The sequence below is a fragment of the Elgaria multicarinata genome, chromosome 8, assembly GCF_023053635.1.
Source record: "Elgaria multicarinata webbii isolate HBS135686 ecotype San Diego chromosome 8, rElgMul1.1.pri, whole genome shotgun sequence".
NCBI lineage: Eukaryota > Metazoa > Chordata > Lepidosauria > Squamata > Anguidae > Elgaria > Elgaria multicarinata.
Genome location: NC_086178.1, coordinates 100,549,634 through 100,573,498, shown reverse-complemented (window position 1 = coordinate 100,573,498; position 23,865 = coordinate 100,549,634). Strand labels below are relative to the sequence as shown.

The 23,865-nt window shown below is 43.1% G+C and overlaps 1 protein-coding gene across 3 annotated transcripts in view; it reads left to right on the top strand.

Moving 5' to 3' along the window:
* Positions 1-23,865, top strand: part of GRID1 (glutamate ionotropic receptor delta type subunit 1) — a 906,582-nt gene that overhangs the window by 794,908 nt on the left and 87,809 nt on the right. For all 3 annotated transcript variants that reach the window (XM_063133111.1, XM_063133110.1, XM_063133112.1), the window contains exons 9-11: positions 14,544-14,645; positions 18,410-18,607; positions 22,907-23,231. In XM_063133111.1, coding sequence (XP_062989181.1) covers positions 14,544-14,645; positions 18,410-18,607; positions 22,907-23,231 — 625 coding nt within the window. The remainder of the gene's footprint in view (positions 1-14,543; positions 14,646-18,409; positions 18,608-22,906; positions 23,232-23,865) is intronic.

Here is a 23,865-nt window from a genome sequence, read left to right as displayed (position 1 = left end):
TCTTAAACATTTTATTCATCATGCTAAAATAAAACATACCATAATCCATTTTTTCTTCATTTTTTCTCAATTTTTCCAATTTTTCAGGAAAAAAACTCCCAAAAGGCTTCGGAAAAAAACCAGTTTTTTTCTGAATTTTTCTGGGTTTTTCCAAGCCTTCACATCTCTACTTGGGACTGAGTAGGGATTTGGATCGGGGTCTCCCGATGATGGGTTGAGTCCAGCACTCTGTCCACTCCAGAAAACTTCAGTATCGGATCCTTTCTTGTACTGTCTCACTGTGCCTAGCCAGCTACACCTTCTGCTGGGTTGTGCTATCCCTGTCTTTGGCAACTTCCCCTACAAGAATAAATTCCATGGAGAGTTTCATTTTCTCTGCATTACTAATTTTTTCCAGTCTCAAGTTCGGTTTGTTTCTAACGTGGAAATTTTTTCCAGTCTTAAGTTGGGTTCATCCTGAACTTTGAGGTTTTTTTAAAGTTTGCATCAACATTCATAAGCATTTTTATTGCACATTTTTCTTAATGAATGCATGTTCTATGCATTTTTGCCATTATTTTTTCTAACACACATTTTTGTACCCATGTTTTGACTGGAGAACTCGATTAAAAAATTTAGAAAAGTGCAAATTTCAAAGGGCAACTCAGTTTTGGTTCGCAACTCAGTGGTTCAAAAATGAGAAATTGTTTTAAAATATGAATTGAACCGATTTCTCTCCCCTCCTTACTAACACAGCAAAGATTAGTTGGGAGTTAGTCTGGATGGTTTTCCAGATGACCCTGTACTATATAATCCATCAGTAAGTCTTATGTTGTGCTTCCACCTCCTTTGGGATCTAATTGGTGCATCCCAAAGAGAGACACAGGTACAAAGTCATATGGATGTTTTAAAGATCCCAAGTTACTGAGTACTGTGAAGACCAATCAGTAGGAGTGTGCTCTGCTCCAATTGGATAGGCGAATCTGGAGTGGAGCGACCTGATCCGCCTATGCTAAAGGCAGAGGCAAACCGGGTCGGGGGAGCTGCAGATCGAGGTGAAGCGGTTCGCCTCAATCCAGAGCTCCAGATGAAGGTAAGTAGGGTAGGGGGCTTACCTGGTGTTGGCGACGTCCATGCAGCAATGGCGGCGGAGCCAGATAAGGGGGCAGGGGGAAGGGGGGCTTACCTGCCTCCGTCACGGTCCATCGCCAGCTTCAAATGAGGCCCCGGCTTACCTGGCTCCACCACCACTTCAGTCTATGCGGCAACAGCAGTGGAGCCAGGTAAAGGGGGCAGGAGGCTTATGGTTGGTCTTCCGGTTTGAGCCCACGGTGTCAGTTGAAGCCGTCGATGGAGGCAGGTAAGTGGGGGGAGGGGGACTTACCTGCCTCCGTCGCGGTCCGTCACCAGCTTCAACTGAGGCCCCGACTTCAAGCCAGAAGAGGCCGCGGCCTCCTCTTCCGGCTTGAAATCATGGCCTCAGTTGAAGCTGGCGATGGATGCAGGGAAGTGGGGGGGAGGGGGCTTACCTGGAACCACCCCCCTATCGCCAGACGGTGGAGCCAGGTAAGGGGGAGGGGGATTCAGCCCCCATTTTGTACCCGTTCCCCACTTACTTGCCTCCACTGTCTGCCGCGGAGGCAAGTAAGTAGGGAGGGGGAGGCAAAATCTCGATCTGCCCCTCCGGATCTCGCTCTGTGGAGTGGATTGGGGGAGGGGCAGATTGACCTGAAGCGGTTCGAGGGGGTCTGTGCACAGCCCTACCAAACAGTCTAAATAATCTGAGGCTGAACTGGCAATCTTGAGAAAGAGCTATTATAATGCAGTTAAGATTAAGGTATGACCTGAAAAGTCACTCACCTCAGCTATGTATTCAGTAAGTGATCTTAAAAAGGTCACTGTTCTCTCTACCTCTGCGGATAATTAAAGACCTATCCTGCAGGGGAAACAGTCAACTTCCTTTACCAGTGCTGCTCTTTCTGATGATGGTGGTGGTGAAACTGGTGTTTGGTCAGTTTAGGAGAAGGGAGAGTGGTGAGGGTGAGCCTAAGGGCATGGCTGGACCAGGGGGGTGGAGGGGCATGATCTCGCGATATGATGATCGCGAGATCCTCCCCCTTAGTCTACATGCGCGTGCAATGTCTCACGAGGAAGAGGACATTGCGCCCACCATTTCTTTTTATATTATTAAAAATGAGCGCTGGAGCACTCCAACAAAAAGGTATGTTTTTTAAAACAAACAAACGAACGAAAACACCCCTCTCGTTCCCCTCACCCCACCCCTGATGGGCATGGAGCTCCATGCCCCATGCCCAGTTCCTGGCTCCTCATGGTTACTCACGAGGAGCTGGGACGAAAATGGGAAGCCTGACCGTCCTGGGACCGTGGGAAGAACCGGGATTAAAGTGTAGAGCCATATCCTCAGAAAAGGGAGGGATCATCGCTCCCTGCCCCCGGGATCCCCTGTGCATTATGTGGATGCACAAGGATGATTCCGGGATGATCCCTGGGACATCGCCCCATCTAGCCATGCCCTAAGATACATATCTACCTATACAGTTATTTCTCCCCTAATTAAATGGAACCTATGGGCATATTCAGTATCTGAAGTGTTACTCAGAACTGGCAAAGGAGCTAGTCCAGTGCTTTTTCCAGCAATATCTCATGGATACAGATTGTGTTAATCCTCAGAATATCGACATTCCAGTTACAAGGATTATCTCACCATGGATGTAAAGGAGCAGAGGACATACTTAACAAAAATATGTTACAAAATAAAATCGATACTCATGAAAGCTTAAAAGGAAATCCATTGAAACAATTTATCACTGTAAACAGCACAACACAAATATAAAAATTGCTAATGTAAGTAGAATTGTTTCTTTCTAGATAAGTTAATACCGTGGCTGTGATTAAACCCAGTGGAAGTTGTTCTGGGTAGAACCAAGCAGACAGACTGTTTCTTGAGCTCAGTGAGTGCATTGTTTAAACCAAACTATTGTACTTGGTGACTTTCATAACGTGAACCATGTAAAAGTTTAATACAATCATTACTACCTTATAAAAATGGGATTAAGGTTTCTCTTCCACTAAGGAAATTCCATAGTCCTGAGGTTACTGTCACACGCATAGGGTGACCATATGGAAAGGAGGACAGGGCTCCTGTATCTTTAACAGTTGTATAGAAAAGGGAATTTCAGCAGGCGTCATTTGTATGCATGCAGCACCTGGTGAAATTCCCACTTTATCACAACAGTTAAAGCTGCAGGAACCCTGCCCTATTTTGAATCATGCCACTCTAGTATAGCTCCTGCAGCTTTAACAGTTCTGATGAAGAGGAAACTTCATTAGGTGCTGTATGCCTACAAATGACACCTGCTGAAATTCCCTTTTCTATACAACTGTTAAAGATATAGGAGCCCTGTCCTCCTTTTTGTATGGTCACCCTACATAAACATCCTCAAAACCTTCTCTTGCCTCACCATTCCATAGTTCATACCATTTTGTTAGTTAAAATGTGGATGATGTTTGTGCCTAAAGCAGTGTCTCTGGCCATGTTTAGATCTAGGGACTGGAGGGGGAGGATCTCGCAATATGGTGATCACAAGATCCTCCCCCTCAGTCTACATGCAGCGCGCAATGTCCCAGGAGGAGAGGACGTCACACCTGCCATTTTGGTTTTTTCGTTTTTATGATGAACGCTTGAGCGCTCCATCGCAAACGTAAGTCTTTTTTAAAAAAAAACCTCCCCCACCCCACCCCTGATAGGCACAGAGCTCATGAGGAGCTCCATGCCCTGTGCTTGATCCCTGGCTCTTCACAGTTACTCACAAGGAGCCAGGATGAAACCAAGATGGCGGCTCACACCTCCCGCAGTCTCAGGATCATCCTGAGACCGTGGGAAAACTCAGGATAAAAGAGGTGCCCATTATCCTGGGGCAAGGGAGGGATCATCCCTCCCTTCCCCCCGGGATCCCCTGTGCATCATGTGGACATACAGGGATGATCATGGGGTGATACCCAGGATATTGCCCCATCTAGCCATGCCTTCTGTGTCTCTTTGTGCAAAGATCAATCCCTCCACATCAGTGCATGCCTTTTACACACACACCCCACCACCACCACATTCAATTTACCAGCCAATTCCTCAGACTATGGGATACACATTCCAATCACACAGGAATTTTGTTGAAAAGGGCTTTTCCATGACATGTAATTCTCACCTTGGCCATAGCATGTGGGTCACCTGTATTTCTACCATCACATCATTCAATAACCCCGCTAGCAGCTGCCGGGAATCTCAACAAATCGTAAAATACAACAACAACTTCTTATTTATTTATAATAAAAGATCTAGCTATGATAAAATATAAACAACATAATAAAACAGCACAAAACTTACTGTTGCACTACTTTTGTGAGGGTGTTCTGTTGGCATTGCACACTGACAGGCTACCAGGAGTATTTGGGATTGGGATCAAAGCAAGCCTAAACTCACAAGTCAATAAGTGAAGAATAAAAAACTACCTGACTGGACTGCCATGGCAAATATATTTTTCTGGAGACCCAGCACTTTATGAAAGTTATTCTACAAGTGGCTGATCCCCGCGCGCAGCTGCTGTTTGTCATTATCTGATTTAGAAGCCATATCTCTTGCATCAGTTGATGAGTGTACTGTAACCTCTGGCTCCGTGCATCTTGGTGGAAAGTACAGCTAATTTCTGAAAGGAACAAGGACAGGTAACAGCCTTATCAAACAGCAGCAGGGCTCATTTTGTTTAACCGTGCTGGAAATTAGTTTTTCAGGCACTGATCTTGACAGGTCAGTTGTCAAAAATTGGTGTACGTATCCATAAATTCATCGATCCTATGAGCCGTATTCTGCCTGCTAGAACACGTGCAAAATCAACACGTTTATGAACAAATGGAATGGATGGAGGCTCAGAGAGGCTCAGAGAGTCAAAAGAAATAATAACTTTTTGGTAAAAGACATTTCTTTATATCCCGTTTATTAACCTTATTCGGATCATTTATTATTATTATTATTATTATTATTATTATTATTATTATTATTATTATTTACAGAATTTTACTCCTGCATACAAAACAGATTTCTGTTTGCTGGCTGGTATGAAATAAGGAGAAACCATAAAAATGCCTGTGAGAAATTCTCCTCCTCCTTGGACCTCAAACTGTTTAATATGCAAGAAGCAAATTGTAGCTCTTTTCTTTCTTTTGAGACAAACATAATAGAGAATTTTATTTATGCTGGCTGATTTCCAACATGTCTTTAAGAAGTCACAGCCTCATCGCTGGATTTATTTAGAATTTATTCAAATGTAACAAATGCTTAGTTTTAAAAATAAAGGGCCCAGTCTATCCAAAAAATAAATAATGACAACCTTTTTCCATTGATTTCAATGGGATTTAGGCATGTTAAAATTTAACAAGACCAGGGGCACAGGGTTTTGTGTGTGTGTGTGTTAGGTGGGGAGAAAGAGGCCGAAGAAAAGATAGTTCAGTTGAACTATCTAAATGCCAGTTTCGTTTGGTTTGATAACACTTCTATTTTTGAAACACCAAAGAGGCAACTATTATATGAGCTATGGACAAGGTTAGCCTACTTGGTGCAGCAATGACAACATTAATTGGTGTAACAAGTATGGGTATGTCCTTGACTTTGGCACATTTTCAGGTCAAACCCTGTTAAACTTGTAATTAATACTCATGTACTGACATCCGTTTTTTACAGCCTTCCTTCACATACCTGGCTATCAGCATAATATCCACTTTCCCCATGCAATTCCACTTTGCTGGGGAATGTGTGTGTCCTGCCTAATGTGGTACCATAAACTGTGAGAGAAGGGGGATGTGTTCCATGATCTGTCATTGTTTGCATTGTACAGTTTCTCTGATTTCTTCGGCATTAACATGTTGTCTTCTTTTGCACAGCAGTTGGAAGTAAGTCTTGCACTGTACCTCCTTCACTGTTACATTGGTGCAATTGCACAATTTTCATCTTGCTTTGGAAAAAAAATTGTGGAAATGTTTCTTTCAAGGAAGATAGGGATGTTCAAAACCACTATCATTTCTGCAACTATTTGGGTTTTTTTTATTTATTTATTCAGTTCATTTCTATACCCCCCAATATCTGAAGCTCTTTGGGTAGTTCACAAAAGTTAAAACCATAAGTACAGCATAAAAGAAAATGTGAAAGCTTAAAACCACCACATAAAACCACAATACAAAAGTACAACCAGACTCAAACTGAGCAGCAATGCAGAGATTTAAAATACAAAGTTAAAATGCAGATTTAAAACAGCAGAGTTAAAAGACGAGGAGAGTAAATTGCTAAAATACTGGGAAAATACAAAGGTCTTCAGCTGGAGCTGGAGAGAGTATAACATAGGTGCCAGGTGAACCTCTCCAGGGAGCTTATTCCACAGCTGGGGTGCCACAGCCGAAAAGGCCCTCTCCCTGGAAACCACCTGGGTAACTCACTAAAAAGTGGTGTTGCATGTTCAGGACATTACTCTGGAAAAAAGGGCCCTGCAGTTTATCTGCAAAAGTGGCTATGCAATTTTTGTGAGTATTGGATATTCAGAATGGTTATTTCCAATGGTGCTTCATACATTATTTAAGCACCTAGCATTATTTCACATTGGTCCCCATGTAAGGCACCAAAACTGGGCTTGGTTGTGCATCGTCTATCGCTTGCAAGCTTATTGTCCATTCAGATCAGTATAAACTGGTAAGAAAACAGCAAAGCCATCTTGTTAAACCTGTAATGTTGTCATTTGTTTTCTTTGCATCTAAAATAGCTATTGAAAGCCAACATATTCACCCTGTACTCCCTCTTAAGAATCTTATTTATGAGTACTAAAAAAAAAACATTACACTTTTCCACTTCCCACTTCACAGAGTGCAAATGGATTGTAATCTCAGAAATTATTGCCCAAGCTGATAGCTTTCCAAGGAAAGTCCAGTTCTCTCTCAAGAGGACCTCGTCACTGGGATACCTTATACACCCTTTGCTCTGTGTTTATTGATGTGTGTGCATGTACATACGCCTGAATCTGGAAACATAACTCAGTGTAGAATATCAGAGTGACTATCTGAATAACACTTATCTCTAAAATGAGCTTATTTATCTCTCTTTTTCCCATCTACAACCATGTGATTGTATAAATTTCATTCTCGTGAAATAGGGTCACCCTCAGTATGTAGAGAAAATGGTTTTTTTTGAAATATCCAATGTTTCATATACATTTACCAGTATAACCACCTCTTTGACATAAAACGTAGTTGAGTTCCATTTGGTGCAATATGCTGCATCTTAAACACATGAGCATATAATGTCTACTTACTGCAAATCTGGGGTGTATTAGAGTGCACCTGTAAGGCGTGGTATAACTTTAGATTTGGGAATTTGGAATCTCCATAATTGCTTGGTGGTTGAGAAAAGGGATCCCCCCCTTCAATTGAATATGCTTTTAGGAATTATGCAAGAAAGGACGCAATGGCATGAGACAGGATTGAAAATAATCATGTGATCATTCTGACACATATGGAATTGAGAGTTTATCTGCAATGTGAAGCATGTAATGCTTTCCGTGGATATGCTGTGCATCAGAGAAAGAAAGGTGCAAGCTGATGATTAGGGGAATGGGAGAGAGGGGAAAAAACATGTGTTGAACAATAGGCCTATATATTCCCCAATAACTTATTTTTGGTTGGTGCAGTCTTAGTTGGCAATAATTGTGTCAATTCCATGTGGTGCAAAAGGCGAATTTGTATCCAGCAATTAACAACGTTAAGTTGAAGGAGAAGAGCCTTCAGCGTGGTGGCCCCCCTCCTATGGAATTCCCTGCCTCTGGAGGTCAGGCAGACTCCAACCTTGTACTCCTTTTGGCGCCTCCTGAAAACATCTTTATTCCAAGAAGCCTTTCCTTAATATGCAGCCTTGAATCTCTGTTGTTGCTTCTTTTAAATTTTGTTTTAACTGTTTTATTCTTTTTTTATTTTCATTTTATCTTTTACACGGCTCTGAAATTTTTTAATGGGGAGCGGTATATAAATATTCTAAATAAATAAATAATAAGTTTGTTTTTTAACGGACCCCAGAACTTTTGTTTTTAAATGGATGCTGTCGTTTTTATACTGTTGTTTTTCTGGTTTTGATGGTTTTAAATTTTGTATACTTTTTAACTTTTACTGTTTTAAACTTTTGTAAACCACCCAGAGAGCTTCGGCTATGGGGCGGTATATAAATGTAAATAATAATAATGAGTGCCTCTAGTCACCTGTGTTAGCCAGCTGATGAGTTACACAGTTTGCGAAGAGCTCCAAAAAGTATGATGCACTTTTAATGGAGCCACATTTAGCATGCAAAGTTGACTGCAGAGATCAGCGTGCATGACAGCTGCCATTTTGGGGACACTTTTGAAAAGCATCTGGTTGCAATTGTGCAATTCAGTTTTCCACCATTCCACTGTAGTTGTGATCTTCTAATAACAATATGTAATGTCCCTAAGATTGGCCTCTGTCCACTTTCTGGTCTTCTGGTGCAATGTAATTCTAATGTTTAGGAAGGGATCAAGGAAGTTGGGTGTGGAGGCCAGATATATTCCAGCACTGAATGGATGGTTATGAAGATTGGTTGAAAAGGTGGAGCGTTGGCAGTATGCGTCACGGAATTATGTTTATTGTGGAGTCCTAACAAAATTGATTAAAGATGTAAATTGGATTAAGGAATGTCTGTTAGGTTTGTGCAGGGGTAATACTTTAGTTTTACTTCTGAAGTTAGGTATTTTGACTTTGTATTTGCCCTTCAGGTTTAACTTTCTATTGTTCTTAAGTTGTCTGTCTGATACTCTCTCATCCCCAAATGGTAACTGGTAACTATTCAGTGGCTCCCTTTCAACAGAGAAACTCCTCACAGACAGTAGGCAGAGAGTGCATTTATTAATCTATTTATTTACAGTATTTATGCCCTGCTTTTTAGACAAAAAGTCTCCCAGAGTGTTATACAAAAATAAGTAGCTTGACAGTCCCGGCCATCAAGCTTGCAATCTAAATGTAAGACATGACGCACAAGGAACAAAGGGATAGGCAGGGAAGATTTATGCTTAGGATTTGTTTTAAAAGCCTATATGAAGAGAGATGGTGGACTCTTCCTCTCCAGCTCACAGGACAGTTGGTTGGAATGGCCCCCAAGAGATCCGGAGGGGTCCAGTCCCAGCTTCATGAAGAAGAAGCAGATGGGGAGGGTGGTTGTGACAGTTCACCTTGCTAGCGTCTACTCATAATAAATACAATTATTTATTTTATTGTATTTATTATTAAAATGTATGTCCTGCCCTATGGTCACATTATTAGGGCAGCTAAAAGCACAATAAAATAAGGAATACATTTTTTAAAAAATCCTGAAAACAGATCTGTTATGATCTCTGGAGCTCAGCAGTGACAAAAATCCTGATGCTGAGGCTGTGCTGCTGACAAAGGAGATATGGCACCTGAACATCACAACTGGAGACCTCAAAAAAAGCTAGAGATCCCTGGGACAGAGGTGCCTGAGACTCCTGGGATAGAGATACCTGAGACTCTCAAGCTGGAGACCGCTGGGTCAGAGACTGTAGCTCCTGAGCTTAGGTCCAGCAAAGACCTAGCATACTCACCACCATGGGTTTTGTTCTTCAGGGAACCACTGCACCAACACAGGCAGTGAACTCGTAGAGAGCTGACATAGTGCTAGGCTTTTGGCCAGAAGGCTGAACTTTTAAAGCTCTGCACTACTTAGCATGGAGGGGTTGCCTGAGAAGGGTACTCCATCTCAGGCTTACGGAGCATAGAAGTAGAGAAGTTGGCTGCCCATGCTCTGTCCAGGGTCCTGAATGACCTGCCACTAACCACCCTTGCCTTCAGGTATTTGAACCATGATGAAACTAGGGCTGTGCACAGACACACACACACCGATCCACTCCGCATCCCAATCTGCTCCTTTCGGATCGGGTCCAGTCCACTCCATGTTGATCCGCCTCCGCTCCGCTCTGCTGAGGAGCTCTGCTTCCCCCCATAGACTTGCATGGCAAAAAACTTTTCTTTTTCCTAAAGCTTTTAAAACTTGATTTTGTTCTGACTTTATACTGTTAGTTTTACCCTACCCAGTGCCTGTTTACCCTACCCTGTGCCTGTTTGCATTCTTTTCCCCTCCTTATTGTTTTATTATGATTTTATTAGAATGTAAGCCTATGTGGCAGAGTCTTGCTATTTACTGTTTTACTCTGTACAGCACCATGTACATTGATGGTGCTATATAAATAAAATAATAATAATAATATAACTTTTTTAGTTTTCAAGTTAGAAACATCAAAATGGGCACACTGATAGCTTCTAAATAGATCCTTATTCTCACCAATTTTGAAGGAAATCAGATTATCCCCTGATTTTGGGGGAATATTTAAAAGATTTCCCCCCATTTACAGAAATGCAGTGATCTCCGTTATTCTTTAAGCTACACACATGGAACTGTGCACCATGATAGCTTCCACATAGATCCTTAGGCATGGCCACTTTGAAGGAAATTGGATCATTCCCTGATTTTTAGCAATTTTTAAACTTTTTAACCCTCAACCATTCCCCCAATTTACAAAACTGCATTCATCTCCGTCATTTCTCAAGATACACACATGTAACTGGGCACCATGATAGCTTCCACATAGGACCTTAGGCATGGCCACTTTGAAGGAAATCAGCTCATCCCCTGATTTTTGGGGAATTTTTTAAGTTAAACCTAAATCAGAATATTCCTCTCAGGTTAACCACTTCAAAAATGAACACAGGGAGAAAAGTATCTCTGTATGCCTCTGGCTTGGTCCCCCTGCTCCAACATTGGGATTGGAGGATGCTTCATGGGGTGATCACTTATCATCACGATTGGGAGATGAAGCTGTCTATCAACGATGAAAAAAGCTTTCCCCTTCCCATTTTTTACCCATTCAATAGAAATTAATTGCAAGCAAACCACACAACGTATATTTTTGAAAATCTACACAAATGAGCTGCAATCATCAATCTCTAAGCACAGTAATTTTCAGGTATCTAGCTTTAAAATCAAAGAAATTATAGTCATTTCTTTGCCCAATACAATCCTATGTAAAAAACTGTCCAAAAATGGCAATCGGAGCTCCGGATCAAGGTGAAGTGCTCCACAACTGAGCGACCCACTTTGCCTTGATCCGCTGGCCCCCTGACCCAATTTGGATCCACCTTTGGCAGGGGCAGATCGGGTCGCTCCGCTCCGGATTCGCTGATCCGAATCTGAGTGGAGCACAGCCCTAGATGAAACGTCTGTTTCCTGTCTGCTCCCTCCTTCTGCTCTGGGCTGCTTGTTGGATTTGTACCCTTTTGAGTTGCTTGTGGGTTCTGTGTTGCCAGGAAAAGACAAGATCTATAAAAGCAGCATAAAAATAATGTATGAGACAGAATAAATCAGGTCAACAAAATATTTAAAGCCTGTGGGGGAAAGAAAAGTTTTCACGATGCTGAAAAGACATCCAAGCTAGAATGCCACCATTGAAATGGCCCTTTGCCTGGCAACCACCTACTGTACTTCAGATGCTGGGCAGTGGGAGTGGGTGGGAGAGAAGTGCTTCAGACAGGCATGTGTGGAAGCAGGCAATCTTTCAGGAACCCTGGCCTTAGCACAGAGATATGCTATCATGAGCAGCCAACAGAACTTTGGAAGGAGTCATCCCATATCTTTAAAAAAAAATGGTTGAAAGTTTGTGCCTGTCTGATGGAAAAGAGGTGAAATTTGTGAGGTTTTGAGAGTCAGAAGTTACGTTGAGAAACCCCTGTCTCTCAGCTTCAGGTGGGTAGCAGCATCAGAAGGTCATAATGGCCAGGCTCTCTCCTTCAGGTTGGCAGTATCAGCATGAGTTTGCAATGGCCATCCTTCTCCTTCAGGCAGGCAGCATCAGCATGAGGTCACAATGGCCCATGCCTCTCCTTCGGGGGTGGGGTGGGGTGGGCAACATCAGCATGAGGTCACAATGGCCCATCCCTCTCCTTCAAGGGGAGAACCATCAGCATGAGGTCACAATGGCCAGTCACTCTCCTGTAGGTAGGCAGCATCAGCATGTCCCAATGGTCAGTTTCTTTCTAGGCAGACAGCATCCACATGACAGCACATTGATCTCTCTCACTGAAGCAGGGAACAGCACTGTATAGCAGCCTTCCCTGAGCTGGTGTTGTGGCTGGGGGATTCTGGGAGTCATAGTGCAACACATCTGGAGGGCACCGGGTTAGGGAAGTTTGCTGTATTGTTCAGCATCCCACTTCTCTCTTTGAGGCAGGCAGAAACACAGACTCTTATAGAGGTAGGCAGCAGTGTCTTTTTTATTGGAACAGGCAATGAGCAGGGAAGCATCAAGCAAGGAGGGGAGAGTTGGCCAGCGGATACCCCAGGTATTACAAGGCTTTTATTTTCAGCAGGTACCCCAGGATGGGCTGGCATACGCTGAAGTAGAAATAATGGGGATGGGCACAGGAATAGTGGCAGCACCTCAGATATAACAGGGTGACAATGTGCCATGTCTGCTAGTGATGGGACCATTTGAGAGACAAACTGGCATGACACTTCAGGTACAGTGGAGCTTCCAACTTTCAGTGTATGCCCCACATGGGGGCAATTGGGGGGGGGGAGAAACAGACCAGAGTTCAGCAGGTAGTGAGTGGGTGGAACAGCAGCAGTGACCAGAGACAAGCATCATGTGGTACCCCAGAGACAGCAAGGAGAGAGGCTGACATATGACTGCTGGGCACAGGAGCAGTAGGAGGTGAGAAAGGTGGGGAAAAGAGGGTATACAGACAGGGGAAAGCCAGCAGGAGGCATTGGGAGCAGAGAGCAAGCAAGCAGGAGTAGCTATACACAGCCTGGACTTCAGAGATGCTGGTGAAGCTCTCCAATCCTGAGCCAGGCTCAGAGAACTTCAGGGCTCATAAAGGAGGTGTGAGTTTAACATGGCCGAAAATTCTTCTCTAGCTCAGATCACTATCCAAACCAGAGAAGAATTCCCAGCTCACTCCCATCCACCTCTGCGATCCCCCATCCTCAAAAGCCATCCCTGCCAACTCCACACACACTTCCCTTTCCCTTATCTTAACTTGCTGGCTGTGGCAGCAACAAAAGAATTTGGGTGGGAAGCCCTTTTCCTCCCCCTCTCTCTCCTCACTCCTCACAACACTACTTGGCAGCACTGTGGAGCACTATGGGAGCTGTAGTTCTCCAAAGAGCAATTGCAGGAGCCTTTGAAAGCACATCAGCCCCTATTGTCCTGTGCACCCTGGCACACTATGATCCAGGTGTAAACTAACAAGAAAAGGATGCAATACAGAGGCGAAGTGTAAAAACGAATTGCCTTGGGATTGGAGTACGATTTGGGAAGCAATTGCTGGAGGGAACATCTGTGAAGCACTCTGCACTCCAAATGAGCAGAAGACAGGAGCTCAGACCTGCTACCTCTAGAGTAATAGCTTTCATGGTCACCTTAGTGCTCCTGATTACCAGCTTGTGGCACCTCTGGCAGAGTTTTTTGTCCACATGTCACAGTGTTGCCTGATGTATTTGTGATGCCAACTGGCCAGGAGGGACGTCATTCATCATGATTCCTGCTCTCCCTCTTCCCCCTTTCTTTTCCTCCCTTCTGCTGAAATTACATCCCAGCATCATGGCAGCCAGCTTTGAGGCGCTACTAAAATGAAATTTTGATTGCTTTGTATTTAGTTTTTGTTAACGCAGTCGCTAAAATGAAATTGACTAATTTTGTCGATGGAAATGAAATGTGCCCCCAATTGTCTGCCAGTCTTAAGTTCTCTAAGCCATCTGTGCTTAAAGATGATCAAGAATAATGTGAAACATGAAATATATATATATGCAAGAATGGTTCCAGTCCAAACTTGAGGAGCAATATTCTAGGGATATATGACAACAGTTTCCTATTTCAATCACTCTCCCGCTCAGTTGATCTGTTTCACTTCAAGTTGGTACAATTTTCAGCATAGTCGCACCACACTATCTTGGTAGAGTTCCTGTTACAAGGCATGCATCGCAGTACAGCTTTGTGAAGTCAGATGCATGCTACAGATGCTCCAAATCATCAGTGATGCATGTAAAACTAGTAATGCAGATGTGCCCTAAGAAGGAATGTAATTATAGGGAGAGAGAAAGAAACAGAGTTTTGAGCTCCTGGGTAGTTATATTGATAAAGAGGCAAAACAATTTGCTATAGACTAAAGCCACATGAAAGTGAACTGTAGCAAATGGGATGTCCAAAGGATGCTTGTATGATACGCTTAGAGGGTTAAAAATACAAAGTTCTTATGTATTTAAATTCATTTAAAGCTCTGTAATTATGTTCCTAACACTGTTTCAATTATAGACCGCTTCTGTTCTCTGAGCCTCTTCCTTGTTTTCATACACCTATCCCACCTAACAGCATTTTAGGCAAACATTAAAAATGTACTATCGCCTATCCTCATGCTTTTGTTATTTGCATTTGCAGTTGGCAACGTGGGACTCTGAGAAGGGACTGAATGGCAGCCTGCAGGAACGACGGTTGGGAAGTGACCTACAAGGATTAACACTGAAAGTGGTGACTGTCTTGGTATGACCATGTTTGAGTTGAGGAAGCAAAATGCTCAAAAAATGATAGTTTATTTTGTTATTGCTGCTGCCTTTTCTTCTTCTTTTCCCTTTAAAGGTTTTGTTAAGTCTCTTGACATCTGCAGCCCACAAATGTGGTATTATGTGGGTTGCTTTGGGATCTAAGCAATGAATCATACACACCCATTTTCTCTCAGCCACCCTCACCGTGAGATCCATGTGAACCAAGATCTTGTGAAAATTGTTGCCAATGTGTCCAAAGGTTATTTATCGATTGCATTTCTATTCCACCTTTCTGCTAAGGTAGCCAGGGCAATTTACAATTTAAAATACTAAAACAAGCAAGGGTGTTACAAAGGATAAAGTGCCACATTGTCTCAAGCTATTCAGCAGCTGAGGACCTCAGCTTCTTGGTCTTTTTCTTGTCTTTTTCTTTTGCCTTCCCTCAGGGCACACAAGTCTGTGTCTTGTGAACATGCCTGAAAGGTGACTTGAAAGTGCCAGCTAGTGATGGCCCATTAGATGGCACTTTCCCATTGGGTCATCATTTAGAAGGTCCCCAACCCAATGAGCTGTAAGTTAAACAGCTCTCACTTTAGATATCCCTGTTTAAGCCCACATACAGTTAGTCCATGTGGCTGTTGTTAGGGCTGGAGGCAGAGTTAAGTATTGTGTGGGGAGGGGAGGGGGGTTCCTGCCAGACACATGTATTTATTTATTTATTTATTTATTTAAAACATTTGTATCCCGCCCTATATCATTAAGATCTCAGGGAGGCGTACAGATAAAAGCATACAATATAAAACAATAAATATACACAGCTAAAACCAAATTAAACCATGAACCAAGTTAAAACAATATATATTTTTAAAACAGTAAAAACAATTAAAACAGTTTAAACAATGTGCCGTCTTAGTGAATTTAACCATTAAAGGCTTTGTTAAAAAGCCATGTTTTCACTTGGCGCCAGTCAGGCCTCCAAGGGGAGGGCATTCCACAGTCGGGGTGCCACAACAGAGAAAGCCCTCTCCCTTGTCCCATCATAGTGAATATGTTGTGCTGGTGGGATGTGGAGAAGGGCTCCTCCAACAGATCTCAAGTCTTGGGCAGGCGTATATAAGGAGAGGAGCTCCCTCAAGTATTGAGGTCCCAAGCCATTTAGGGCTTTAAATATCATTGCCAACACCTTGAATTCCAACCAGAAACGTATAGGCAGCCAGTGCAATTCCTTTAAGACCAGTGTTATGTGGTCTCTGTAAGTCGTACCCTCCACACATGGTCTGGAGGAGGGCTGAAATAATGAAGAAAGTTTTGGGTAATCAGGAGTGAGCTTTTATTTGAAAGGACCGTGAGCTCAGTTCAGTTCTAGTACTGCAAATAAACTCACAGAATTCTAGGTGTATGTCTTTTGCACCAGGCTCTGGTTGGGGGAATCTTGGAGTTCTAGTAAGAAATAGAGTAGATCCAACAACCTGGAAGTTTTTAAAGAATCTCCACCTAAATTTTAGCTCATCCCACTTGGGGAGCTTTCTCAAGCTTGGTCCCTCAAGCCCAGAAATTGCACACATTTTTTTTTCCATTCTGGGGACCCTGATGGCCAGCTCAGAGACTGCTGGGTTCCATGGAGACTTCAAAAACAGCCTTTGGAGATGTTTCACTCTTTCTTCTAGCACCCAGAAATAGGACAAAGAGATGACATTTTAGTGGGACAGTCAAAGGCACATTGAGAAACGCTTTTTGACAATAATGGAAGTGAAAAGGGAACGAAACAGATTGTTAACTCTGTTTTTGTAGCAGTTTTAGTGTCATGGCTTCCTTCAAAGAACCATGGGAATTTTTAGTTGGTTAAGGTACTGATAATTCTCTGATAGAAATGTGTAGCTCCTCCACACAGAATGGCCATTCCCAAGATTCTCTTTGGAGAGAGAATTATTAAAGCCATCTTCAACCTGTGGTGTAGATACTACTCATGTGAGTGTGAGTGGTGTAGAAAGCTTTAGTTAGTCTTATGTATAGTAATGCTTTCTATTTGCAATGCTAATATGGTTTCCTGGTGGTTTTTTGGGTTCTTCCCTCCCCCAAACTATATAATAGACAGAAGCATCTGCCTCATATGCTCAGGTTTTGAACTTCTAAAATAAAAAAGGCTGGGTTACTTGCCTCCTGCAGCACTGAACAACTACAATAGACTTGCAGAAGCTTAGAAGTTATTTGCTGTGTTGAATGAACATGGTGACCTAAATATGTTTTCCTCCTTTATCAAAATTGTATGGGCATGCCAGTTGCTTATTTCTAAAGTCAATTTTAACTTGAAAAGAGATTGCAGCCTGGAATATGATGAATTCAAGCCCCCCCCCTCCACGGCTCAGGGCCTTCCTAGATGAGGATTTAGCCTGGTGTGAGGCCCAGGCTCCCTGCTGTGCATGCAGATGACACACAGGGGATCCCAGGGTCAGGCCGGGCTAAACCCTCCCTTGACCCGGGATAACCGGATCCACTTGTGGAAAGTCTAGCTGGTTCCGCGGCTTTTCCTGGTTGCTCGCTTACTCGCGAGTAGCCGGGAGAAGCCGCGCACTGGGCACAGCGCTCCATAGGAGTGCTGTGCCCATCGGGCCGGGGATGAGGGAATCACGGGGGGGAGTGATGGGGGCCAGGGGAAAGAGTGGACCCGGCAGGAGAGATGGGGGGGAAGAGCGGAGCCAGGGTGGGGAGATTGCGGCCGGGGTGGTGGTGGTGGAGGGAGCATCAGACATGGTGAGTGGGGGCGGCGAGCGAGCAAGTGAAGGGGTGAGCGGATGGGCGAGCGAGCGAGGGGGCAAGTGGACAGGCGAGTGGGGCGGCAAGCGGGGGGTGAGCAAGTGGGCGAGCAGGGGGCAAGCAGGGGGCATCAGACATTGTGGCGGGGAATCAGTGGCAGGGGGAGTGGGGAACCCCCCCTTTAAAAAAGAAAAGAAAAAAAAGACCTACCTTTTCATTGGTGCTGCGCACATGGCCCGTTTAACTTTTTTAAAAAAATGGAGAACATGACGGGACTTTCATTTCCCCGTCGCGTGTGACGTCTGGATAGGCGCGACAGCCCGTGCTAATTGTAGCACGGGCTCGCTGCGCCTGAAGGCCAGATTCAAAGGTAGGTCTAGCCAGGCCCTTAGTTGCAATTCCTTGGGTTTCTCCCACACTCCCTTTTGAGTTTTTCCGCTCTTCCCTCAGATCAGAGTGCATTAAAGAGACTTGGTGTGTTTCTCTGAGGTCTTTAGGACAATTCTTTCCCAGTTTGTTACTCTCTTTTTCCCCTCAAGCTGGTAAGGGTCATGATCATAACTCTTGCCTGTCCAGGAGGTGAATTGTTCTATCCCGAGAGGATGTCAGCACCACTTTGCATGGATGGCCAAGAGCAATGGCAGTAAAATTAGTAGGGCTGGCATCCCCCTGGCAAGGGAGCCCATAGACTATGTCATGCTGAAACCATCACCCTACAGGATTCCCTGTCCCCTTGTGGTTTCCAGAGTGCAGTTCATTAACTTTAAGAGCAGCTTGGGGGCCAACCGCTGTAAGATTTATTCTTGGGTTGGTAATAATTATGAATAATGGAGGAATGAATAACAGATTTCTCAATTTCATCTTAGAAGTCTCTTTGTTTTTTCTTGGAAAGACAATCTATTAAATTGGAAGCTGCAGGGCTGGAGGACCATTGTAGGTGCCATGTATTTGATTAATTGTTTTTAGAAACCTGTTTAAACGTCAGCTTAACCCTTGCTTTGTTCTCAGGAAGAACCTTTTGTTATGGTGGCTGAGAATATACTTGGGCAACCCAAACGCTACAAAGGCTTCTCCATTGATGTCTTGGATGCCCTTTCAAAGAATTTGGGCTTCAAGTATGAGATATATCAAGCACCGGATGGCAAGTATGGGCACCAGCTCCATAACAGCTCCTGGAATGGCATGATCGGGGAACTAATTAACAAGGTATGTAGCCCTGTTAAGAAAGACGCCTTAGGACACAATCCTAAGCATGTTTAGACAGGGGGGTGGGAAATCCTACAATTCCCAGCATGCCCTGGGCAGTTAACATTTCAACTATATTGAGCCACCTTGCCCAAAAGATAATACAGTCCTATTTATTATTGTACTTAGGAAACCAACATTTAGAACATTGTCTTTCTAATATCACAATCTAGCACTGTAGAAACTGCAGATGTTGAAAAGCCCCCAGGATACGTTGGTTAGCCTTATCAAAACACTTTTGGCTTCCCCTATAATTCTCAGATATTTTATATAGAGAGAAATCTCTACATTTGCTTTCTTTCTTTCTTTTTTTCTTTCTTTTGTGTAGGTGAAATCCTAGGAAGTTATCAACTTCCCCTGTAAAATCTTGTTAGTCTCTTTTGGTTTTATTTGAAATTCTACAAATGTCTCACCCGAAGAGGAACTTTGAATTGCACTTGAATTTTGGTTTAGGCAAACCAAAACCAATGGTGGCAACTCTAAAACAAATGCTTTGTGAAATGGCTTTAGGAACATGGAACCTACCGATACCAGTGTAAGTTGGGCCAGATCTACACCAAGGAGGATATAACACTTTGGCTTTTGCTAGACCAGGCTATATGCCAAGGTGATCATAGAATCATAGAGTAGCAGAGTTGGAAGGGGCCTACAAGGCCATCGAGTCCAACCCCCTGCTCAATGCAGGAACCCGGGATCAGATGATGCACAGGGGATCCTGGGCTCAGGCAGGGATCAACCCTTCCTGGCCCCGGGATATAGCCTACCCCTTTGGCCCCGCGACTGTGTGGCCCATTTCTGCGGCTTTTCCGGCCCTGTGTGATTACTCACGTGGAGCTGGAAGCCACGCACAGGGCACAGGGGGGAATGGGGGAATCAATTTTTTTTTTTAAAAAAAAAACCCTTACTTTTCGGCGCTCGTGCACAGCCAGCCCTTTAAACGGTTTTTTTAAAAAAATGGTGGGCGCGATGGCTCTCTTGTTGAGGTTGCCTCGCCTGATGTGTAAACAAGGGTGGGATCTCGCATTATTCATAACGTGAGATCACCCCTCCTCCATCCTTGAATATGCGGTAGGTCTAGCAAAGGCCTTTGAAAGCAGTTTGAAAACTGTATATGGAATGTGTCCTGGGCCTCAACAGTTGTCAATACTGTTATAAACCTGTAAAGCAGTAGTGTAGATTCTGCCTTGTATGCACATGACAACAGACTATGAATTTCCCTTGCATGCTTAATGGAGTCTTTTCTGTTATAGCGTTCTTCCTAAAAGCCACTCCACCTTTATTTCCAAGTGTGCTAGATGTCTGCCACACTTACTTTTTATAGTAATACTAGTTTATAATGATCAGTTGAGTGGTTTCTCAAAGAGGAAGGTATGGTTTTGCCCTGCTTAGGAAAATAAAAAAAAACTTTCAAAATGTAGGAAATGGAAAATGAATCTCAAAGTGATTGAGTCACATCCGATTCAAAAGCACTTGTGTTCCTCCTGGATTAAGTGAATGCTGCTAAAGTGAAGCAGAGCATATTTCAGCAAAGAATTCTCAGGAGTGAAAATGCTGGAATATATTTTGTTGGAAATATTTCTTTGATTATGAGAGAGGATGAACATCATCATAGCAAGAGAATGAACTTGTAGGCATTAATATTCAGTAACGTGGTAATTTCCAAATAGTTTGCTCTCCTGCATTATAGTGTGCTGCTTATCTAGTATTTCTGCTGGGAGGACGTATAAGATACAAATGAAAGCAAAACACAAGATCAGAAAACAGTGAGTGACTGTTCTGTTACAGTGCGATATCCTTAATATTCTCTCTATTTCACCTTACACAGTGTGTGGCATATCTGGCCACAATGATCCATGGCTTAAATACCACTCATTTAGACAACGTGCTGTACATGAGGCTTCCCTTGAAAAGTGTTCAGAAACCACAGCTAGTGCAAAATGCAGCAGCCGGACTGTTGTCTGAGATGTACTTTAGAAACCACATATGGCCAGTCCAAATTGTTTCTGAGCCTAATTCAAGGTGTGTGTTTTGACTAGGGCTATGCACTGCTTTAGTTCCAGATGTGAATCCTGGACCAAAGTGGTCCAAATTGGGTTGGATCGATCCAAAGTGCATTGGATCACTTTGGGCCATTCTGGACAATGGCGAGGCACTGTGCCTGCCACTGTTGTGTGCAACATTACATCTATGAAAATTCAGAGACCCCATTTTCTGTAAAAATGGCAGCTCTCATGGAGGATAGGCAGCTGCTAGGTGCAAGAAGACAGGTGTGATAAGTCCCAGCCGCTCGTGCAGCTTGGCGGATGGGGACAGCCACTCACCAGGATTGTGGGGGGTGTCCAACAGACTTACAGTTGTGCCCAGCTTTCCTGAGTATCTGGGAAAATGGACATCAGGATGATTTGGATGTCCAAGGCTCGATTCAGATCCGAAGTGGGCTGGATCAAGTCCGAATCAGGCCGAGGTGTGATAAAAGCCAAAAGCCTTTGGCTTTTAAAAATGAAGGTGGTCTGTTATTAAAGAATGTTGGTTTTTTATTTATTATTAATTATATTTTTAATTTGTTCAATAACAAGCATTCCTGAGCAGATTAGAAACAGTTAAAAGATTAAAATAAAATACAAATTGTTTACATTTTGTAATGCTGCCTTGAGGCCCAGCATTTGGCCAAAGGTGGGATACAAATAAATATAATTAATAAATAATAAATAAAAGAATGCATTACAATGCAACACAACACACAGAACAGGCATCTTATTATTGGATGTGATTGTACATCACTTTGAGGGCCTTCTGGGCAGAAAAGTGATATATAAATAAGATGATGTTGATGACTAATAATAATATTTTCTTTTTGACTTTTCTTTTTGCTCAAAATATCACATTGAGTCTCCTAGAAAATCAAGCTATTCTATGAGGTATTGAGTTACAGTTGCTAAGTGTTAAAGGCACCTCAACATGTTAAGAATCTAAGGATTTCAGGAACTCAGCTACCATTCCATCTTCTTTCTGGTCATTTATTTCCAATAATTTTTTTCAGTCACAATTCCATTAATACCATGCATCAATATAGGGAAAAGTGAGCAAAGGAAAGTCAGGTAGCACACAAACCTAACAATTCATATAATGCACGATTTGTATGAAGTAAAAAACAAACAAAAAAGCCAGCACTTCCTCATTTATAAGTTTCCATTGAAATATTTATAAAGTCATGTGGTTCATTTTCCCTCTGGACTTTATGGTTCAGATTGCTGGTGGAGTGTTACATGTTTGAATTTCCCCATACAACCTCCTCTCGTCCATTTACACAGAAAAGTAATATGGCGGAGAGAATGGTTCTAAATTAGTCTTCTCCTTAATGTGCTAGTTTCCCCTGGGTAAGGAAGGTGTTTTTATTGAGAGAGCATTCAATCCTCCGTGCCCTCACCTGCAGCCTTAAAAGTTACAGTTCAGGAAAAGTGGGAATGATTCTGCCGCAGAGGTAGATTAGCTCTTAGTGGTTAATTCTTTTGAGATAAGAGGAAAGAAGAGAAAAGAAGAAAACAAATCAATTTCCTCACCGCCTCCAAGCTAGGTATGACACAGCATTTTTACCCCAACTAGAATCTGCTCCTGAACCGTGAAGCCCAGGCACACACACCTTTCATACTCAGAAGCCTCCATTTTATATTGATAAAGGTGCCCCTCAGCCTGCCAGAGGCTTTGAAGCATAGAATATGATCTCTAGAACAGCCCAGAGAGCTTTGGCTATTGGGTGGTATAAAAATGAAATAAATAAATAAATAAAATAGATGACTCTTGTGCTGCACGATACCTTGTCGCGTGTGCTACAAGGTCTTCAGTGCACACAAAAGCCAGGTGGAGGACTTGAAGCATTCCCAGAGGCCAGGGCAATGTAAGACTTTTTGCTGCCTGAAGCGGAGTGCAAATTGCATGACCTCTGCTTTAGACAGCCTTGCTGCACCATTTAGACACCGATTTCTTTAGCTATGTCCCCTTCATGGTACAGCCCTGAAGTAACTCCCTTCACCCCGCTATATATTAGGTTGACTCTGACAGAGGCCTAGCCAGAGTGGATTGCTGCATCTGGTCCTGAACTTTGGTGGAGCTTTATTCATTCCACTCTCCATCATAACTTTTTTTTTTAGTTCTTATCCCTCATTCACCCCTTTACCGGTGAAAATTTGCCCCATGAATGGCAAAGACTTCCGCTGGACCAGAAAGGAGGAATCTTACCATCTGTTTGTGTTCACTTTTCAGAGAGCTGACTTGGCCATCTCCGCCATCACTATAACGCCAGAACGGGAGAGCGTTGTAGACTTCAGCAAACGCTATATGGATTATTCTGTAGGAATCCTAATCAAGAAGCCAGAAGAGAAGATCAACATCTTTTCTCTCTTTGCCCCCTTTGATTTTGCCGTGTGGGCTTGCATTGCTGCGGCCATTCCTGTTGTTGGCGTCCTGATCTTTGTGCTCAATCGAATCCAAGCAGTAAGAGCCCAGAATTCCTCCCAGTCTGGTGCCTCCACTTCCTCCACGCTTCACAGTGCCATTTGGATTGTCTATGGGGCCTTTGTTCAGCAAGGTATTTGGTCGCTTATTTTCCATCTGACAAAAAAGCTTTCTGATGCCTATTCACTACTTTTCAATCTTGGAACAAAAGACTAGGCCATGGACTAACTTCTAGCAAATAACTGCTGGAAGGGTACATTTCAGATCTTGTTCCTCTAGAGAAAATACATTTGAATCGACAGTAGCATGATTTTAAAACACATAAAAACGGAACACTGTCAAACCATCTCCTTCGGAGTTATTTTTTGGTTTCTGCCTTCCATTTTAAAAGAAGTCCTATAGGGTAATATGCAATGTAGAATAATGATTGTTCTGGCTTACCCTCCCCCTCCCCACAAAAGGCCTGTAAAATTTTCGCTCTTGCAAACATTTTCCCAAATGAACATGATTTAAGTTTATTTTACAGGACATTGGGTGGGGTAGTATTTATGCTTTATAGGGCACAAAAAACTTGACATTTCAGGACGAGGTTCAGAGGGAAAAAAATCTTGATATACGGAAAATCCTGCACCACATGGTAATTGCTGTCTATGTAGCTCAGTCCTTTCTGTGAATTTGACAGGTGGCCAAAATATAAGGGCAAAGGTTTAGGGTATGCTGTAACATTCAGCAGTAGAAGGATGTTGCTCCTTTACATACTATCTCCC